Raw genomic sequence first — 21,077 nt, forward strand, 5'->3', positions numbered from 1 at the left:
TTTTCTTGATTATAGGATTTCATTATGTGCACAATTGGAAGAAGAAATTAGTGCAATTCAAAGCAAAGGAATAAGGGATGTATCTGGTCACTATTCAAGGTATATACCAAGAGTCATCAAGGGAAAATAGATCAGAAAATTCAAGACTTTGTCAGGAGAAAATCAAGGAAATTTGGAGGAGGAATCACCTCTAGATGATTGGCCATGATTGCATCACAAGAGAGGAGAATTCCACTATAAATAGCAACAATTCTTGACAACAAGAGCATCACTTCTTCAGACAAAATTCAGTTCGATCATTAACCTAGCTCTCTTCTCTCCCTCTCCAAAATTCAGAAAAGCCTCTTGCCGTGAAGAGCTTCAGGACTTCTCAAAGGCTGTTCGTGTTCTTGAAAGCCTAGCCCTGTGTTCTCTTGACGTTCTCCAAGCTTCCTTGAAGATCAAAAAGTGTAATCCATAGCCCTTATTTCTGTTTTCGTACTCTTTAGTATTGAATTTCAGATTTTATTTATGAACTTTATCATTGGAGTTGGATTTTTGTTAAGAACGAGTTTATGTTAGTAATTTTCAGATTTGTTTCTTTATGTTCTTGAGTTGTTTATGATATCTCTATAATATGATTTTGTGCCATCCTTTTATATCTTTAAGCATATGATTTTGGTTGAATAATTATGTTAATCTGTAGGTTAATAAAGCTAAATTTGTGTTCTAATCCACCTAATCGTTTTAGGGCATAAATTGAAGTGGTAAAGGCTATGTACAATGGTCGAGATTATATGCTACATGTTTGTGCGTTTGTAACTTCTTATGGATGCATACATGTTTGGATTCAGAATTCTAATTGCACTTATTGATTCATATTTAATGTTGACGGATGCTCTTCAGTATTAACGTGTTGTTTTATATGAAATACTTTAACTTATGGACTTTTCCTAACCTAGGAGATTAAAGAAGAATTAAAGTGGTACTCGATCTCTTCAGACTTGTACTTCGAATTCATTTCTGATATTTAGTATTGGCATGATTTTAGGTTGTATAGATTGAAACAATTCATTTCATGTTGACATGGTTTGAAAATTCTGATTTGAATGTGAAGATGTCTTTCATTGTAGATAGTTTTATTTGTTTTGTTTTTACTTTAAGTAGATTAGGAACCGAATTGCAAAACCCCCATTTTATTCTTTTATTTGTTAATTGACCTTTTTGTGTAGGTGTACCCTACAATCTCCGGACTGAACGATCCTTGCTTATCCTATACTGACAACTACATTTTGCAGGGTTAAATTGTGAGGCTATTTCAGCTGCATCAAAATTGTTGGTTCAACCTAATTGGTATTGGAGACTGGTAAGGATTTCTGAATTCTGCTATAAATGAAAGATTGGTTGAGGGTTGTTCATTGATGGTATAATTTCTGCTAGGGATTCATATGGTTAATGGTTGTGCAATGCAGCTAGAACGGAATTGGTTTCCAAGTTGGAGAAGAAAAGATGGTAAGTTTTGGTCTCTGCCAATCCAGGGCTTTGGTGTAGTGATTGTAAATTTCTTGTGAATGTTACTATTTGGAACGGAGTCTGCTTTATTACTTCGATTGCTTAGTTGACTGATGCCTTAATGATAACTTGACTATACTTTGGATAAGAGTGAACTGGCAGTTTCTATTGAGAAAATTGGTCTTATTAGTTAAAATGGAGAATCTGATATCAACTGTGGAATGTTATATGGCAAGGTGAATGAAGTTGGCAATGAAGAAAATAAGGAATTTGAGTCTAGTGGAATTTGACAATAAAAAAGGTTAAACGAGCATAGTTAAGTAAATTAGATCATGAGCGGATTACTTAACTTTAAAGTGACCATAACTTGAAATCATTTTAAGAATCATAATCATTCGGGAATGGTAATTACTATTTATTTGCTTAAGGTTTAAAGACTAGGTAAAAATGTCAACTCGGTTGACCCGAATTACATTAAGGAAACAAGTACGATCACCATATCCCGAATGAGCTTACTACGTTAAGTGAATTGTTCGGGAATGGAAATTGTGATTTGTTTTTCTAAAGTAAAAAGGTTAAAGAAGTGAAGTCAAAGTGCTAAGTATAATCACCATATCCCAAATTATTCAAAAGCAATACCATTCGGATTATTTGGAAATGGATAGTAGATTTTTATGTTAAAGGATAATTCAATGGACTTTAAGGAAATTAAGTGAATGCCTTAGGTGCTCGATTGATTAAGTTAATGACGTCAAGTTACTAATTGGTTTAATTTTATTATAAATCGAGCGTGTGCATATGAAATTGGAAGAAGTATCGAAAGTCCAAAACGAAGCTAATTGTGGATGAGCACTCCATATCCAGGTAGGGTGAGCTGTCCCTTCCTTGTTAGAGGCTTTTCGATATGTGAGGAATGCTCTAGTATAATAGTATGTTGCCTGGAAGTACCTTTTTGGTTGTTCATTAGTCGATGCCTCGTGATACCCGTGTTTTCATAACTGGTAATTGTTGATTGCGAAAACCGAGGCTAGAGTTGCATGTTGAGATACTTTATCCCTTGTATGTTTGTACTTGCACTACAACAAAACTTGGCATTAATGACCAACGCAGTGGTCACTAAAAATAGTCAATTTGGTCACTGAATATGATTAGTGACCAAATATTGTTTGTCACTGAGTGGTCACTATAGACCCGTCACTAATTCTATTTAGTGACCAAAGTATGGTTGTTGGTCACTAAAGTGAAAAGTTTTAGTGACCAAGATTATTTGGTCACAAATCATGAAAGAGTTAGTGACCATAAAGTTCCTCACTAAACCTAACAGATCTGGTCACTAAAACACATGATCTGGTCACTAATTAGAGTCATATGCTTATATCAGTGACCAAACCTTTAGGCCACTAAAGTTTTGGTCACTGGAAAAAAAAAATATATCTCCTAAGCTTTTTTATTTTGGTCTACTACAATAGCTATCAAATAATAACTAGCTGAAAATAGAACTCTAATACTGATCAAACTTCTATATAGTAGAAACTATATTAAACTAAATACATTGTATTGCTGAAGACAATCCACATTATCACTTATTGATCATGTTTACAAATACATGTCCCTTAAAAAACTAATTTAAAAGCCTAACAATTTCAGTACTTCCATGACAACAAAATCCAAGAGAAAGATGGACAAGCTTTTGCAACTCTGTCACATATAACGGTTGTAATTGATGTGCTTTGATATATCTACCTCTAATATGATGGCCCTCTTCACCATTCTGCATTATAAGAACACATATTAACCAACATGATTTACTATAAAACAAAAAAGTTCAATACAGTATACGTGAATGAAAAGTTTAGCCTTATTTCCATGACTCACTGGCCTTCTCACCTTCAATCATACACATTTGATCCCGTTGTTGCCAAGGCTGAACCCATCTCTCCACTATGTACTACTCTTCTTGATTCTGTCTGCAGGCCTCCACTGAACACAGTAAGTCCAAATTGCCCACCTATAAGTTAAAAACACCAAAATCTGAAACATCAAAATCTGTAAAATATATGAACTAACATGGGACAATGATATACCATGTATAGCAGCCACAATCATATATGCAACTTCACGAATATTTGAAGATATCAAATATCTGATGAATTGGTTTGTGTTATAGGAAATTGCCTCTTATGCAACCAAAAAACAACTATTGAATGATAGAGAGAGAGAGAGAGAGAGTTTTCCTTTCACGATTGCGTGTGACATGAAAAAGACCAAATAGCTCAATGGAAAACAAACTAACACAAGCCAAGCAAACCTGACCTTACAGAAACTTCAAAAATTGATTGCATTTAATTCATGCTCAATCCAAAGGTACGCCAACACAACACAAGCCAAAATGACATTACATAAAGTATTAAAAATTTGTTTGCATTTAATTATGGATATGCTATATTTGATGACTAGCTTACCTGCAGACTAGTGGTTGGAGGAATGCATATGTTGATAGTTGACATGTAAGGTCTCTTACTGTCTAGGTGATGCAAGCTTCAATTTCAAAACAACACCAGCAATTGTGAAGAAGGACACCCACCTGTAAAAGAAAGAAGTGGGGTAAAATTAAAGAACACCCAGCAGCAATTCCACTGCATGAACTCCAATGATTTGTTCTTGCCAAAATAAGTAGAACATGTGTTCTGCACAAAAAACAATAATCAAGAGTAGAAGAGCATATGTCTCTGACCTTAGAGAGAGTGGTTGCTTATGCGAGACCATAGTCTGTATTCTAGAAGAGGCATCAAGATATTGCTGGTCTTCATACTTCCACACAATCAATTATCTTTCCTCATTATCTATAAATGCCAATATTTAACAAAACGTAAAATCCATACTCACTTGTTTTCAACCTCTTTGACCTGGCATGATCACATTCAGATTTTCTCTCATTAACCTTCTCAGCAGCAGATTGCTCTAAGAACCGTTTTATTCCTCTTTTCGGATTCTTAGATGCCATCTCTGCATTCACATATAATTCAATTAAAATTCTACACCATCATACCCACTGACAATCATTTATTGATAACCCTGATCACAGCCACACCATCTTTACATACCTAAACAGAATAAAATGAAAAGGTTCTTCAGATCAGGTTTGTTATCATAGGGTAGAAAGTTCTAAAAGCTACCAATAAACGTTACTATAAAAGCTACCAGTATCACTCTATTTTATTTAACTTTCAAAAAGTACTGACAAAGTCTTTGAAAGGACAGATTACTTCTAAACGTTTCACTTAATGATTTCTATTGTTGTATAACATACAATTGACATTTCCAAAAAATGAACTCAGCAAAAGAAAGTTGAATTAGGGCTGAAAAGAAAACTTTGTTCTAACTGCAGTTAGTACATTCAAATGAATCCCCAAATCATAAAGAAATTGTATATTGCGTAGCTAAGAAGGATCTACGAAGAAAGAAAACTCAAATTCAATGGTCATGTTGATCACTATAAACTATTAATGTCCAGATTCAATATTAATGTCCTAAAGAAAAATCTGGAGGATGGGAAAGAAAAACTTACTGGAACCCAAATGAAGAAGGCGAGCTCAAATGCATTCTACAAGGTCCAAAACAGTAATGTTAGTAATGTATTCAAGTTTGGTTCAACTGTAGGGCTCAACATTTATAGTAAGAATTTTGGGTGTGATTTAGTCAAACACTCCTTAAGGACAAACTTTAAAAGACAAATACTTCAGCTGCATCTATTCGAAGTAGGCTGAACATGGTGATGCAGATGCAAATTCATAAGCTTAAAGCAATGAGTAGCACAGGACAAAAAGTGATCATGGTCTTCAAAGTTCAAGCACATGCGAAGAACAAGACTAGGAACCTACCATCACAACCAGCCTTGTCTTTATAACAGGGATCATTTATGGATGGGAAGTGCATAAGTTGTAGCATTCTCAAACAAAATAGGAACAGAAAAGAGATAAACAAAGGAAAAACCTATCTAATCTAAGCTTTTTGACAAGCTATTAGCATGCATGCTCATTATCCTATCTAAAGTAGGACGCAAACTGTAAGATTGAACCTTTGATCTAAGCATGCTTTACATATTTCAAGCTTCATGTTATTACTTTGTATTCGCCTTATGGCTTTTTGCTCATTTGGCTTTATGCCATCTGTTTTTGGTTGAGGGGTTTTGGTTCATGTCCCCGCCTCTTTGTTTGTTCTTGATCATGGTATTCAAATTCCAATCCTATGTGAATGATTTTGGCCAAAAAAAAAAATCATGTGGAAGACACAAAACCAGCAACTTGCCAATCACAACCAGCCTCCTCTTCATCACTGCGTAAATGTCTGATTGGGATGTTTCGCAAGTTAAAATATTTTCCAAAATTAGTACAGTTAAAAAAAGAGAGAGAAAAAACCCAATCTAATCCAATCTCTTAGCAAGCTATTCAGAGTACAATACATAGTATTCAGAGATAAGCCAACACTTCCGAACTCTGAAGTTAAAAAAAAACAATAACATCCAATTGCAAAGTAGTCAATAATGGCGACAAACAGAGGAAAAAAAAACATTAAAAGTTCTCAGTTTCTTACCACTCTTCATGTTGAGATTAGCTACAATAGCCGCACAAAGAGCAACATCAGGAAACAAAACTAGCACAGCAATAAGATGAGTATTGGACTGGTATACAAAACTTGAAGTTAGGTGCAATGGAAAGAAAACAACAAAGAATGTTGACTCTGTAATATGCCAAAAAAAATATCGACTGTTGTAGAAGTAGGCATATACATATTGAGCCCAGGAGTAATTAAGTAAAAAGCTTTAAACAAATCAACAAATAATAGAGACTGTTTGGGTGAGTGATAGAGAGACCAGGTTGTGGTACTCTATGAGCTTAGCCATGGTGGTGCTCTCTCCTTCAGGGATTATGAGTGAGGCCACGGTTTTGAGCTGCTATGGTTTCTTTATCTCCACGCCTTCACTCCCAGCATTCTTAGCACTGCAACACAGAACGGAGAGTTTCAATAAACATTTAGAGCAAAACCCAAAAGACATATATATGGTCAGAGAGAAATAAGAAAGGCATGCCTGCTATGTGTTCGTTCTTCCCCACTACAAAAAATCAAGATCCCAAAATAGACCCACAAATCACAGATGTGTTCGTTCTTCCCCACTACAAAAAATTATGGGCAAAATCCCGAATTGACCCCTCACCTTCTATCTCACCCTCGTTTCCCCTCCACTCCAATAACCACTGTTCAACTGCAACGATACCACTCACCTATAACTTCATCAATCGCCAGAGGTACCAAGTTTCATGCTTTTCTTTTTATTTACCAGACAGTTTCATTCTTTTTTTTATGCTCTCTGTTAGTGAAAGTTAGTGTAAGAGCAAGGCTGAACTAATTTAGAGTCGATCCTAGTACAATTAGATGATGATATCTTCCATTTCATGATTATGCATCTTTTGATTATGCGTTCTTCCAGATTAGTTTCTCTAGAAGATTTCCATGCCCGTTCAAACCACTTTGTAGTTAGAACCAAAATAAAGCAAAAGTACATTGCGGACATCAATCAAACAAAATCAGTCACAAATTGATAAAGAAAATACAACCCTAGAAAACACATGAAAATGAACAAGAACAACATTATGACAGACCGGATAAGCCATTCTGTCAAGGTTTCTGGCCCCATAGAAGAGCTTCACGTCAAATCCCTTATCAACATTAAACCCTAATTCAATCAGAGACCTGATCGGACTCCAGAACAGAAATTGAAACATGTTAACAATCGAATTCATTCTATTGCCTCAAAATTAGTGAATCCAAAATCAATTGAATGACAACAAACCTGATTCCATATCCCGTTGTGAAAATTAGAACCGTAGGATAATTCTCCAGCGGTTCGATCTAATCAATCTCGAAGCCTTTCCCATAACCTGGGTTAGCTCCACAACGTCCCCCTTCTTCAACGCGCATAGTAGCTCAGTGATAGACCATGAAGCAAAAGGGTTCTGCTGGCGAGAAGAAGAGTAAGGGAAGAGGACGATGAAGATAAGAAGAGGGTGAACTAAGGATTATATTTTCTTTTTGGGTATAAATTATGTGAGAATAAAATAGCGCTTTTGAACGCCTCTAGTAAAAGAATTTGGTTTTTAATTTTGAAACCAACCCGCCAACTCCAAATTCTAAGAGAAAATTCCCTCCATTCAGCAGAAAAATTTTGGTCACTAAAGCAAAACCTCATGTTATAAAGTCTAGAAACATGAGTGACCCAACATAAATGGTCACTAATACTAAAACTTTTGGTCATTAAAAGTGTAAGTGACCAGACAGTAATAGTGGTCACTAATATAATACTATTTGTGACTAACATTGATGTGGTCACTGACAAATTGGTCACTAATGCCAGAATTTGTTGTAGTGTTGTGACCTGAAAGTGAATGGGACGCGTAGATTCCTAGGGATCCCACGGTGTCGATAACCGTGAACCTCTGGAAGGGGCTGTGCTCCTATGTTTGTCGAGGAAGGGTGAGTACCGACAGTGAACCAGTCATAGGAGACTCAGGGCCAGGAAATGGACACTTTCGTAACTTGTAGTCACAAAGACTACAAAGTAGTTGGCCGGTTCTTGAAGGATGACGAACCGGGTCGGTCACCGATTTGTTTTAGTTTAGCCGGCAGGTATTTCTTATATAAAAAGAGGACCAAAGGATTTCACTCCTACCCCCATGGTGAGCCGGCAGGTAGGTATCTCGGAGCTCCAAGTTGTGTGAAGCATGTGCATATGTTTTATAAAAGAGAACAAATGTTTGTGGTTGCCTCTTTTTAAAGTATTTTCGATAAACGTGCACAATATTATGTAGTAAATATTTTTCAAGTATATTATTTTCAAACCTAGCATGGTTGGGTCGGCCCCTACTGGGCATGCGAAGACGAAAGCTCATCCTTACAACAGTGTGTAGGTCTTGAGCATGTGGTCGGGGAGCGTACAGAGGAGGCACATGGCTCAGCTTTGCGTATTCTTCTTTGACTTTATCGAAAGAAGGTTTTGGTCCTTTATCGGATTTTGAAGTCACTTATTTATTTGCTTTTTAATTGTTTCCTACTCTCTTATTTACAAAACTTCGAGAGGCCCGCAACCCTGGGGCGCGTCTCTCATACTGGATGTTACTTAGTGATTTGTTTTTCCAATTGGGCTCCAATTGTAAGCCCAAATTCTTTAACCCACTTTAAATTCCGCTTTTGAAAATACGTTGCTCGGTTGCTAGAATGATTTGTCCAAGAAAATAATTTGTAAACCAACAACCTAAACCCAAAAGGTCTTGCGGCTTCGGGTTGATGAGCTATAGGGATGTCATTCGTGACATGTTGGTTCCTCCTTGGCTTGGGGTCATGGCGCTGTGGGACCCTTCTCCCGGGTCACCAAAAAGTTGTTCGTGGTGGCCTATTCATATCTTTTATTAGGTTTTTATTTGTTTCTTTTAGGTTAGGTTGAATTTGTTCTTCCTTAATTGAGCAAGGGTTTGGATGTCTTGGATTCATGGTTGTGAAATGACAACTCCAAGGACTAGTATTAAACTTTCTTGTTGTCAATATAATGAGGAGGTGCCCCTTCACGTATACTAGTAGTTTTGGTACACGGTGCGAAGAGAGTTAATTTCTTCTTGATGTTAGCTGTAAGGATGTATTGGGACTCCTGTGATAAGTTGATTGTCTGTAACTTTGAAGAAAGAGAGATTCATGTGGTTAAAGTTTGCCCCCTATCAGTTCATGGTATCTATAACGGACCATTCTATATTAGGAGTATGAATAGGTCCTCTTCTCTAGTTGGGATAGTTGAGATTTTACGGTTGTAATCTCTTAGGCACGTTTACTTACTTGGAATGGAAAAAAAATCATGAATCGGAGACAATTGGAATGGGAGAAGAAAAGAATCGATATTGATTCCGGAGGCTTTGATTCCTGAACTCATGTCCCAACTTCGTAATCAAATTCCTGAGTATTCAGGAATCGATTTCTAGCAAGAAAGTGTGACCTACACCAATTCTGATTCCTTTATGTGTTAGTTTATGTTTGAACCCAAAATGAGCATTTTTGGCCTGACAAGGCGTGTCTTGGAGAAATTGAGCCAATGTCAGTGGCTCAAGCTATATATTGTCGACAAGTTTGAAATATATTATTTAGAGGCTAAATAAAGCCTACCTGCAGAATTATGGAAGATTATGCAAGCTGCAAGAAAAGGCACGCCCATGCAAATATTCATACTCCATTCAATTAAGGAATATGTCATGCACGTAGGGAAACATTCAACTACATTTCATGGTAGCCTTAATTGGAAAACCTACCATGATTCCATTAGTGCTCCATAATTCCATTAGTGCTCCATCATGATTTGTTTAAGGCCAACCACTTTGGCCTGGCAGCCTATATATAGAGGCTACGACGAAGTAAGAAGACACACAATTCATCAATTAATCTCTACGATTATCTAAACCTCTCCATAGCAACCCCTCTCCTTCTCTTACTAGTGACCACACTCCAGTCCCAGAATCCTCAGGAGCCAACTATCAGTGCCACCAAACCCTCTGTCAACATGCTTCGATCATATTCTCCTTGGGAGCCGACTGTAGTACTGCGACCACAACTGTTACGGAACCAGCCAAGCAAGGGTAACGCCCTCGCAAACCAGCCAAGCTAAAGTCACGGTTTAGCAAGTTCTCCCCACTTCCCAGTGATTTTCACTCTGCTCGATCTACGACGTCGAGTATCGATTGTGTGATTTTGATGAAGCTTAGAAAAGTCCTTACCACGAGGCACAAAGAATCCCGCGATGAGGTTGGTGCTCTCCTCGTCCACAATCGCTCAAAAGAAGTCAGGTCAAGGAACACCCCTGACGACCGCACCAGAACGGTGCTGGCACGCCCGCGCAGAAAAGAGACTGTTGACCAGTTGCAACAAAACTGGAGCCAAACATTTTGGCACACCCAGTGGGACAGTAGTAATTACTAAATATTCATCATTGGGAAGTCAGATGGTAACCCTTACCAAAAGTTTTACGTCAACTGCCTGAAACACAGGACCTCCAGTTACAACCCACACCATCATGTGGATTGCCGTGGTCTTTCTGAAGAGCAAGTAATTCGAAGATGTCAATTGCCATCATCCGAGATGTCAACTGAACAAGGATGAAGTCCTTAGCCCGCCACTAAGAATAGAAATATTCTCATCATCCAGCCAAATGAGGAAGAAGACATGTCTGATACCGCTAGCTTGGTTGAAGACGAGATAATAACATATGGCTATGTGCCTATCCCCATCCCAGGGAATGCGAGCATAGAAGAACAGCTTGAAATCTTTCAAAAGAATAATGCCTCATTCTATGAAAAGTTCAACAAAGTCCTCGCGGCACAAAGAGAGACCTTCGAGGATGCTATGAGCACGTTCTGGAAATCCGAGTGTGATTCACGGCAAACACATGGGCGCTTGGGGCATCTGACGAGACAAACCCAGGAGAACCACGAGCAACTCGTGGGTACGATAGCTGCCCAGGCCGTCCAGACCACAAATATTGCTTCGGAGCAGGTGGCTATTAACAAGGAATGTTCCAGCTTGGCTACTCAAGTCAGTTCGCAGCAAGGCGAATTGGAAAATCAGGAAACTTCAAGCAAAGATGGCATTTCTGAGATTGAATTGCCTGAAAGAGGCGATCAATCTAAGGATGAAAACCTTTGTCTAGGCCAACCCATTGAAGAAGAAATCAGCTTGCCCATTGGTGAATCACAGCCCTACATCGGTTTGAGCCACGCCATTATCCCAAGGAGGGGCAGACTTCAGGGAAGGAAAAAGAAGAGGAACGGAGCCCCCGCGCCCCCTTCAAATAGAAGCGGCAAAGGAATCCAATATAGGCTTGGCCAACGCCATTATCCATGTGAAGGGGAGACTCCAGTGAAAAAAAATGGACCCTCCAAACCCCCTCAATTGGAAGTAGCTATGGAATCCAACATCGGGTTGAGCCGCGTCATTATTGAAGGAATGGATGGATTTCAAAAACTTTTAATTAGTGCGGAATTAGTTTAACCAGTAAACTACTAACTAACCATTAACCCATTCCTTTAACCCATGATCTTGGCTTATTGTGATATGTATATAAACAAAGCATTCTTAGTAAGGAAGAACAAAGAGGGAGTTTATGTTCTACTCACCCTTGGAGCGTGATCTCAATCCGATCCAAGTGAACCACCAAAGTTTCTCTCCTTGATCTCTCCTTGTGTGTGTCTCCTCCACCTTGAAGCACCTTGGATTGAGAACTCCTTCTCGTGCTTGTAGTCTCCTCCTTGATGTTGCAACTAGAGCCACAAAAGGATGTGACCTCTAAGGATCTTCACCAAGTGAGGAGGGGGGGGGGGGGGGGGGGGCAACACTATACTAAGCCAAGTCAGCGGCTTCGGAAAATTTTTTGAGCTTTGTCTCTTCTCTCGCAGAGAAAACACCTTAACGGAAAATAGGGTCAAGGTGTGGATTTTCTCAAAACCTTCGCCGAAAGGCTCTTTTTAACGCGGAGCATATTTTAAAGTTCATATTATTTTCGAATATACAACTATGGGGGCCTATATTTGGGGCCTTGTGAGACACAATTATTGGCTTCTCACGAATATTTGAATATCAGGATAAGAAAATAGTATTGTATTCATAAAGTGGCTTTGCGGCCAAAAGCAGTACATTTATTACAAAGCCAAAAGTGGCTAAAATACAAAATAGGAATCTTCGGATATCTTCTTAATCTTTCTTCAAATGGAAGCAGTTGAGGAACCAAACATCGGTTTGAGCCACGCCATTATCCCAAGGAGGGGCAGACTTCAGGGAAGGAAAAAGAAGAGGAACGGAGCCCCCGCGCCCCCTTCAAATAGAAGCGGCAAAGGAATCCAATATAGGCTTGGCCAACGCCATTATCCATGTGAAGGGGAGACTCCAGTGAAAAAAAATGGACCCTCCAAACCCCCTCAATTGGAAGTAGCTATGGAATCCAACATCGGGTTGAGCCGCGTCATTATTGAAGGAATGGATGGATTTCAAAAACTTTTAATTAGTGCGGAATTAGTTTAACCAGTAAACTACTAACTAACCATTAACCCATTCCTTTAACCCATGATCTTGGCTTATTGTGATATGTATATAAACAAAGCATTCTTAGTAAGGAAGAACAAAGAGGGAGTTTATGTTCTACTCACCCTTGGAGCGTGATCTCAATCCGATCCAAGTGAACCACCAAAGTTTCTCTCCTTGATCTCTCCTTGTGTGTGTCTCCTCCACCTTGAAGCACCTTGGATTGAGAACTCCTTCTCGTGCTTGTAGTCTCCTCCTTGATGTTGCAACTAGAGCCACAAAAGGATGTGACCTCTAAGGATCTTCACCAAGTGAGGAGGGGGGGGGGGGGGGGGGCAACACTATACTAAGCCAAGTCAGCGGCTTCGGAAAATTTTTTGAGCTTTGTCTCTTCTCTCGCAGAGAAAACACCTTAACGGAAAATAGGGTCAAGGTGTGGATTTTCTCAAAACCTTCGCCGAAAGGCTCTTTTTAACGCGGAGCATATTTTAAAGTTCATATTATTTTCGAATATACAACTATGGGGGCCTATATTTGGGGCCTTGTGAGACACAATTATTGGCTTCTCACGAATATTTGAATATCAGGATAAGAAAATAGTATTGTATTCATAAAGTGGCTTTGCGGCCAAAAGCAGTACATTTATTACAAAGCCAAAAGTGGCTAAAATACAAAATAGGAATCTTCGGATATCTTCTTAATCTTTCTTCAAATGGAAGCAGTTGAGGAACCAAACATCGGTTTGAGCCACGCCATTATCCCAAGGAGGGGCAGACTTCAGGGAAGGAAAAAGAAGAGGAACGGAGCCCCCGCGCCCCCTTCAAATAGAAGCGGCAAAGGAATCCAATATAGGCTTGGCCAACGCCATTATCCATGTGAAGGGGAGACTCCAGTGAAAAAAAATGGACCCTCCAAACCCCCTCAATTGGAAGTAGCTATGGAATCCAACATCGGGTTGAGCCGCGTCATTATTGAAGGAATGGATGGATTTCAAAAACTTTTAATTAGTGCGGAATTAGTTTAACCAGTAAACTACTAACTAACCATTAACCCATTCCTTTAACCCATGATCTTGGCTTATTGTGATATGTATATAAACAAAGCATTCTTAGTAAGGAAGAACAAAGAGGGAGTTTATGTTCTACTCACCCTTGGAGCGTGATCTCAATCCGATCCAAGTGAACCACCAAAGTTTCTCTCCTTGATCTCTCCTTGTGTGTGTCTCCTCCACCTTGAAGCACCTTGGATTGAGAACTCCTTCTCGTGCTTGTAGTCTCCTCCTTGATGTTGCAACTAGAGCCACAAAAGGATGTGACCTCTAAGGATCTTCACCAAGTGAATCAAGAGATGAAGAAGATGAAAGAAAGGAAGAAGATATGTAAGTGTTCTTCCTTCCTTGTGATAACACCAACTTGTGCTTGGACAAAGGGAGAACTCTCTCTTTTCAAATAAAAGAAGATTGTGTGAAGACACACTCAAGCTTACTTGCTTTCTTGTTGTTATTACCCTTTGTCCATGCTTTCACCTTATATAATAGGAAATAACTCCAACTTCTAAAAGTGAAATATTGACTTTCACAAAGCCAATATGTTGGCTGGTCTATACATGCTATTGGGCACTAAAAATATGTCGTGGGCTTTCATTCAAGTCTCACTTAGTGAACCCCAAGTCCACACCAAAATCCGACAATCGTTTAGGCTCAATAGATTCGGTTTTACCCGAAAGACCTAATTATGTCCAAACAATAAATCTAATTAATTATTTGGTCATAACCAACTCTTGTTTAATCTTCTTCATATACAATCTCAAGAATCCACTTATATGGTGTGCGATCTCTTAGGTTCTAATTAACAAGGCAGTGAAGTTTATAGAACCATTCTATTTCAATTACGAATCAAAACTCCTTTTTGATTCTCCCTTGTTATTAGGATCATAAATGATTATTAATCCTCGGGGACTTCACAAGTCATGAGTGACGTCTTGCAACATATCATGACTACCCTAGTTAATATAGAATAACCTATTCAATTGGAATTACAATACAATACGGTCATTCTCTAACACGATGTTCTAAATCACATCATTGGGGTATGGAATTGATATGTCAACCCCCTAATGTGATTTCTATTCTTATGTGATTCTAAGAATGTGATTAAAAACTCCTTTTTAATCTCATTCAATACTTTGGCCAAAGACTTTGGAATCACATCTTGAACATACACCTTATTTACTTAAGGTTAGAGATTCCTTGTTGTACACTCACATGTCTCTATGACCGAATTGATTACTCCAATGAATGCATCAATCATATCCATTAAGGGGCATAATATTATTAAATCATCAAGAGTTAATCCACTCACTTATAAGACAACCATGGTGTCTCAGGTCAAAGGACTAACTTGTATTATTGCAATTTAGAGTTCAAGTTTGACATGTAAGTAAAACTCCGTACAAGAACTCTAACGATCGCGTTCAGTGTACTCTTTAAGATAAGAGCACCCCACATACTTGTATTAGTGTCTCTACACGAATGACAAGAGACATATCATCCTCCATATTGAGCATACATAGTATGTGCTAGTCTTTCCAGATTATCAATGTCCAAATAATAATCCTATGACTAGGAACATTTTAGGATAAGAGTGTAAAAGAGTAAAGGTCTCACACATCTAACTCGTTAGATTACTTTCTCTTTAACTCATATTCCTTGGACCTTGTCAATCAAATATAAGCAATGAACAATAAACTTGCCTTTTTTGATTAATAATCATTACAATAATAATTACATCAAAATAATTGTTTTAGGACACAACTCCTTCAATTATCTCCGGGAGCGGCAGAGAGTGAAGGAACCAAATATCGGCTTGAGTCTCTGCACCCCCTTTAGCCTTGGTAACCACCATTAGTTGGACGTGAAGTATGGGAACAGCCATTCTGTAGCTTGAACCCATTCCTTCAAAGAGTCCATCACTTCTCATCCCTCTAAGATTCTGTCAAGAAGAGAGAGGGGGAGAAGGAGGTGATAACCAAAGCCCCTTCCATCTGGAGGGCACAACATGGGCTGGGTCCAGAAGGAAGGAAACAGAGGAGGAAAGACGAACCACAAAGTGGCCTTCCTCCCTTTCCCCGTTTCGTTCCACATGTGGGATTCTAACAAAGATGATCTCGCATGACTAGAGATCCCACACTTGGAGCTCCCTCGCGTTTCTAAACCAATCTGAAGCCTGGCATTTTCCATCCAGACTTCCAGAAGGCCGAAACAAGGGGTTGCCGAGATTACGCCATAAGGCCTAACCTAGGCTTGAGATTACGCCATAAAGCCTAAAATTTAAAGGCTAAGGGCCATTTCCTGAGGGGAAAATTTGTGAAGAAGGAGAAAGAGAAGCAAAGATTGAAAGGCCATTGTTGAGGATCTGAAACTCAGAGGAAGGCTTTTGGCGTGACCGTTCCCATCCCCAGAATGCACCTATTTATAGGAACAGGGCATGCAAATCTCCACCCTTGGATGGATAGTCGAATAGAAGAGTCAAACTAAGTGTCAGTAAATCTTGATTAAGTTTCTCTAAATCTCGGAAAAGCATCTCCACCCTTGGATGGACAGTCGAAGAAGTCAAACTAAGTGTTAGTAAATCTTGATTAAAGTTGCCCTAAATCTCGGAAAAGAAGGGATTATTGGCGCGTGGGGGAACCGAATGGTTTTCGAGGAGGTAACTGTTCCATTTTCAATATTATCTTCTCACAACTGCTTTCAACAGTTAGTTAATGCGAAGTTAAAGACTCATTAAGAAGATAAAACCAAGAGTTTTGAGTTGGGGCCAGCAAGTGGATCTAAAAGATAAATATTAGTTAAGAAATAAAGATGTCATCGGTATTACAAGAAGAATATATATGTGTATATATATATATATATATTGTACTACAGTTGGGCCTAAGGAAATCACTACTATAAGTCATAAGAGGCCTAAAGTGGCCGGCCCGTAAAATCAAGCTTCACACAAAGCACCTCAACCTGGAGGCCTGCAGCAAGGGCCCCGTTTTCAATCAACAAGGCTCATTCTTTAGCTTGGGCCAAGCGGCGAGTCAATTCTTCAAAGGCAGCCAAGGGAGCATCCAGTTGGGCTTCCTCCGCGCTGAGCTCGTTGTTCACATGGGCCAAACGAGCTTGGAGATGTTGGATCTGAGCTTCTAAGTCTAACTTTTGGAGCCTTATCTCCCCCATGTGAGTGGGACGATCATTCAAGGTGCCACGAAGAGTCTCCATCTGACTAGCGAGGTTATTTCGTACCACGCGGGCCACATGAGCTTGAGCCACAGCGGCAGATTGGCAAGCGCAGGCCATGTCAAGGTCTTTCAACAGCTTCTCTATAGTGTCGAGCTGAGTTGGATTGACCACATGCTTTCGGCAAAGGAACACAATGGCTTCCCAGATCCTGGGGAGTTCTTCAGGCACCAGCTGCCGCTGTCCCAAAAGGTTTCGAAGCTCTGTCCTCGCTAGTTCAGCTATGGTAGGAGGAGTATCCTCAAGGATTCGAGCTAGATTTTCAAGCCTAGTGGGAGGAGGAGGCGGAGGATTCACAACACAATCATAAGTCACCAATGCTAGAAGGTCGATTGGTTCCTCAATTCTTTCATCTTCAGCATAATTTCCCTCAACGACCCCCTGAGCTTGGTCCGACATCTCAGCCGCGGGAGACTCTGGAATTTCAATGTGAGGTTCATCAGTAGAGTGTTAGAAACGAGCAGCTCCGAGAGCAGAACCTTAAACCTCAACGCTCGCCTCGTCTATTTCTGAAATCAAGAGATCACCACTGCTCGCCTCATCCCCCAAACCTGGGATGTACGTCCCACCGGCCAGAGCTTTGGCGTCAAGGACCACCTCCTTGGTACAAACAAAATTCTGGTCAGGTTTAGAAATGTCAGAGAGCGGGTTTGGATCGAAAGGGAAATGGAAAGCATTGGCCAACGGTGGCTTACCTCTCGAGTTGTCGGGTCGATATCTGGTACATGGTCACCAAGAGGAAGAGGCCCCGCTTCATTCACCTCTTAGACCTCTAGTGCCGCGGGAATCTCTGTCGTCATTAGTTCCTCATAAGCTGCAGAAGGCTCAGAGTGGCTTTCCACTCTTTCATGCTCCGGGGAGTCGTCATCGGAGATCTTTATTAGAATGGTAGGACCTTGCAGATGCTCTGTAGATATGGGAGAGGGAAGAGGCGCCACGGGGCTAGTTGATGCTTGAATTAGCGAGAGAGTTGGCTCTTCTGCAGCGGCTGAGGATCCAGCCTCACTTAGGCGAGAAGAATTAGTGGTCCTCTGACGGACCTGTCAAAAGATACATAGTAAAGATCCTGCCCAGATTCTAAAATTTAAATAGGATAAGACGGGGCTAGAGTTTTCCAATCGCATCCCCAGAGGTTCGTCATCTTCAAAACTCTCTTCGACGAATTGAGCTCGATCGCATTTGCGAGCGAAGACAGCAATGGCCTGTACGAGAAAAGAATCACAACTCAAAAAGGGGGGAAGCACCAAATATACAAGTTTGGGATCGTTCTTAACCAAATTACCTCAGCAGGATCTTCATCATGAGAAGACTCTCCCTCAGAAGTCTCCTCTGCTATTGCCTTTTGTTTCTCGGCCTGAAAAGAGGCTGTCCTGCTCCGGGTAGTTCGCTGCAAAACACACTCAGGAATAAGAGCAGGAAAATCAAGACAAGGAAAAGGAATGGTGAGGAAAGACAAAAACTTACTGTTGCCCCAGGCTCATAGATTTGTATCCCTGGACGCGATGAGCGAGAAGGTAGAATAGGTCGCGGGAGCTGTGCTGCAGGGTTGGAGAACCGCTCAAGAATCTCGCGGTCCTCCGGACCACGACTACTCATGCCACGAAAGATCAGGGCGAAGAGTTAGTCATACGGCATGTCCCAACAGTTCATGGACACTTCTTTCCACCAATCAGCATAATCATCGTCGACATCGTTGAGGGGGTACAGCGCTCTGACCTTAGGGGGAATGACTATCAAAGTAAACTGACTCTGAAATGGGGCAGACCCAGGCGGGGCTAATCTCCGCCAAGAGGTGTAGTAATTGGCCGAATCAACCAGAGGCCGAGGTACCAACTGGGCCAACCCAAATTGGCGAGCAAAGTGGTTAGGGGCATAGAGCTCGTAGCTTACGCGGTCAGAGGCAAGACAAATATCCAAGCAGGAGATGGAGCGACGAAAGGCCAGGAGGGCTCTTTCGCTATGATCCCGTCCACTGGGCAAAAAGCCATCATCAAGGGGAGGAGGGAATCACCTAGAAAGGACTATTTTTAGGTTCGGCATCTCTTCCAGCAAGTACAAGTAAATAAAACACTCGGAGTAGGGTGGAGCTAGATACCTTACGTTGCGGCAAAGCCAATTCCCCAAAAGGGAATTGACTGGAGGATCCTTTGGAATATCACCGCGACGGAAGCGAGGGAAATAAATCTGCAGCCAAAAGGTGAGGATCTAGAAAGGGCCACTAATGTCGGTATCAAAGGGGCACATTACGGCTTTGTAAAGTGAGCGATATAACGCACCCAATACAGGTTGCCCAAGGCCAACGCAAATACCATTGTAGAGAGCAGTGGGCAGAGAATTCCACGGCCCAGTAGGTTTGTTGGAAGAAGTGCAAAAGATAAATTTGTAAAACCAGAATTCCAGGAATGCGATACCTCCTATGTGGTCACGCTGGGTGCAGTAATAGTCGCGCCAGAATAGGTAGGATTTGATGTGATGCCCCCGACCAGCCATATCCATTCTCAAAGGAAATTGAATGCCATCAAACTGACCATGCACGTAGGGGTCAAAGTCAATGGGCAACCCGTGATGGTAAGAACATCCAGCAGAGTTATGCTCATCTGCCCAAACCGAAAATCGAATGTATTGCTGGAGGTATTCCAGAAGCAAAGAGCGGCGGCTAGCGGTGCAGGGCTGGTATTATGGGAAAGACAAAAACATAGATCGATGGTTTGGGTGATACCCACCGCATCCCAACGGGCCAAATCTCTCGCTCGGACCTCCTGATACCAAACATTTTCCTCGGGAGCAATGGTAGGCTAGAAACCCACTTTCCTCCTTGGCCCCCAACTGCTAAAATCACCAGGCACCTGCAGAAGAGCCGCTATGGGACGGCGGATGGGAAGCCCATAATAGGCCATAGCATCATCTGGCAAAGGATCGCTAGGTGTGGGACCCAGACTCGCTTGGTTTTCACCTTCACCAAAGCCCATCAGTCGACTTCTCTCCTCTCCGGTCTGATTTCTACATCGAACACCCATGATAGTCCGCCAGGTGAATGCTGCTTTCTTAGTGATTTCATTTGCCTGATCGATAACGAATGGTTTCTTGGGTGCCATTTCTGGGTTTCTTCAGAAATGGAAGACGACTGATGATTAATTTATTTGCTGGGCCAGTGAGTAGCTCTAGTTGATAATTAATTAATCATTATTCCATCTTGAGAATTGCATCTGAGGCGGCGGTAAAGAGATGGCATTGCACCTTTCCCTACAACCGCAGGGCCAGTGTAGTGGCCTGATGTTTTTAATTGAACGTGATTAAAACCCATGCGGTTTTAGATGCTAAAGTTGCAGCAAGTATGGTGGGTTCACTTGGTCACATGTCATGATGTCGATAGCCATGATTCAATCATCCTCTTCAGAATAAGATTCACGAAGGATTAAATGACAGCAAACAGTTTGCTATTCTGCATCTTATTTCACCAAATACTATAGGCCTTGATCAAACTTGATCTAGCTAGTGAAGCGGCTCCAACACCTGCATTTGAGAAAATTAACAGATAGCCAGCGAACAAGGCAGATACTTATTGCTATACACATGGCGAAGGTACCACCAAGGAAGAGAAGGATCCTCATTCGCGATCAAAAGCAGTCTCCTTCGCATAGGGGCCAAGCTAAAGTTCTGATCTCCTACAATCTGCCCAAGTTTCACCAATTCACTGCATACCAGACGTCAGATACATGGGGGGCAATAAAGTTGGCAAAGACGTCAGTTCATGACAAAAGCAATTCAAATTGTGGCATTCAAGCTTTATGGCCTATTTAGAGGCATATATGGATTTCAGTCAAGCCAATACAAGTGGCTTTAGAGCAACGACATTATAAGAGCAGTGCTGATTCAAGACCTCTTCAGTCAAGACGAAGACCTTTGACTTCGAGGTCTGGGGGGCAATGTTTGAACCCAAAATGAGCATTTTTGGCCTGACAAGGCGTGTCTTGGAGAAATTGAGTCAATGTCAGTGGCTCAAGCTATATATTGTCGACAAGTTCAAAATATATTATTTAGAGGCTAAAAAAAGCCTACCTGCAGAATTATGGAAGATTATGCAAGCTGCAAGAAAAGGCACGCCCATGCGAATATTCATACTCCATTCGATCAATTAAGGAACATGGCATGCACGTGGGGAAGCATTCAACTACATTTCATGGTAGCCTTAATTGGAAAA

General features: G+C 40.7%; 1 protein-coding gene across 20 annotated transcripts; it reads right to left on the minus strand.

Moving 5' to 3' along the window:
* Positions 1-2,999: 2,999 nt before the first annotated feature.
* On the minus strand, positions 3,000-7,692 carry LOC112190875. Of its 20 annotated transcripts, none has more exons than XR_005806351.1 (9): positions 7,343-7,677; positions 6,085-6,491; positions 5,060-5,095; positions 4,541-4,595; positions 4,378-4,397; positions 4,226-4,295; positions 3,954-4,075; positions 3,379-3,499; positions 3,000-3,262 (listed from the first exon to the last, which is right to left on the minus strand). XR_005806351.1 is itself a non-coding variant. In XM_024330382.2 (9 exons), exons 2-7 carry the CDS (start codon positions 6,392-6,394, stop codon positions 4,009-4,011), a joined length of 336 nt encoding a protein of 111 aa, XP_024186150.1. In that variant the 5' UTR covers positions 6,395-6,491; positions 7,343-7,692; the 3' UTR covers positions 3,000-3,262; positions 3,379-3,499; positions 3,954-4,008. The 20 variants fall into 20 exon arrangements, 1 of the variants encoding a protein (XP_024186150.1); XM_024330382.2 differs by having other exon boundaries at positions 4,378-4,497; positions 4,583-4,595; positions 6,365-6,491; positions 7,343-7,692; XR_005806350.1 differs by having other exon boundaries at positions 4,226-4,290; positions 5,060-6,491; positions 7,343-7,687.
* Positions 7,693-21,077: the final 13,385 nt, after the last annotated feature.

The sequence above is a fragment of the Rosa chinensis genome, chromosome 2 (genome assembly GCF_002994745.2).
Source record: "Rosa chinensis cultivar Old Blush chromosome 2, RchiOBHm-V2, whole genome shotgun sequence".
In the NCBI taxonomy this organism is placed as follows: Eukaryota; Viridiplantae; Streptophyta; class Magnoliopsida; order Rosales; family Rosaceae; genus Rosa; species Rosa chinensis.

Bases quoted from the DNA above. Each gene is read 5' to 3' on its own strand.
- LOC112190875 (XM_024330382.2), bottom strand. From the start codon at position 6,394: ATGGCTAAGCTCATAGAGTACCACAACCTG. The intron at 5,096-6,364 runs GTCTCTCTATCA...TGGACCTTGTAG, and splicing joins TCATAGAGTACCACAACCTG to AATGCATTTGAGCTCGCCTT. The intron at 4,076-4,225 runs GTCAGAGACATA...TTTCTTTTACAG, and splicing joins AAGCAACCACTCTCTCTAAG to GTGGGTGTCCTTCTTCACAA.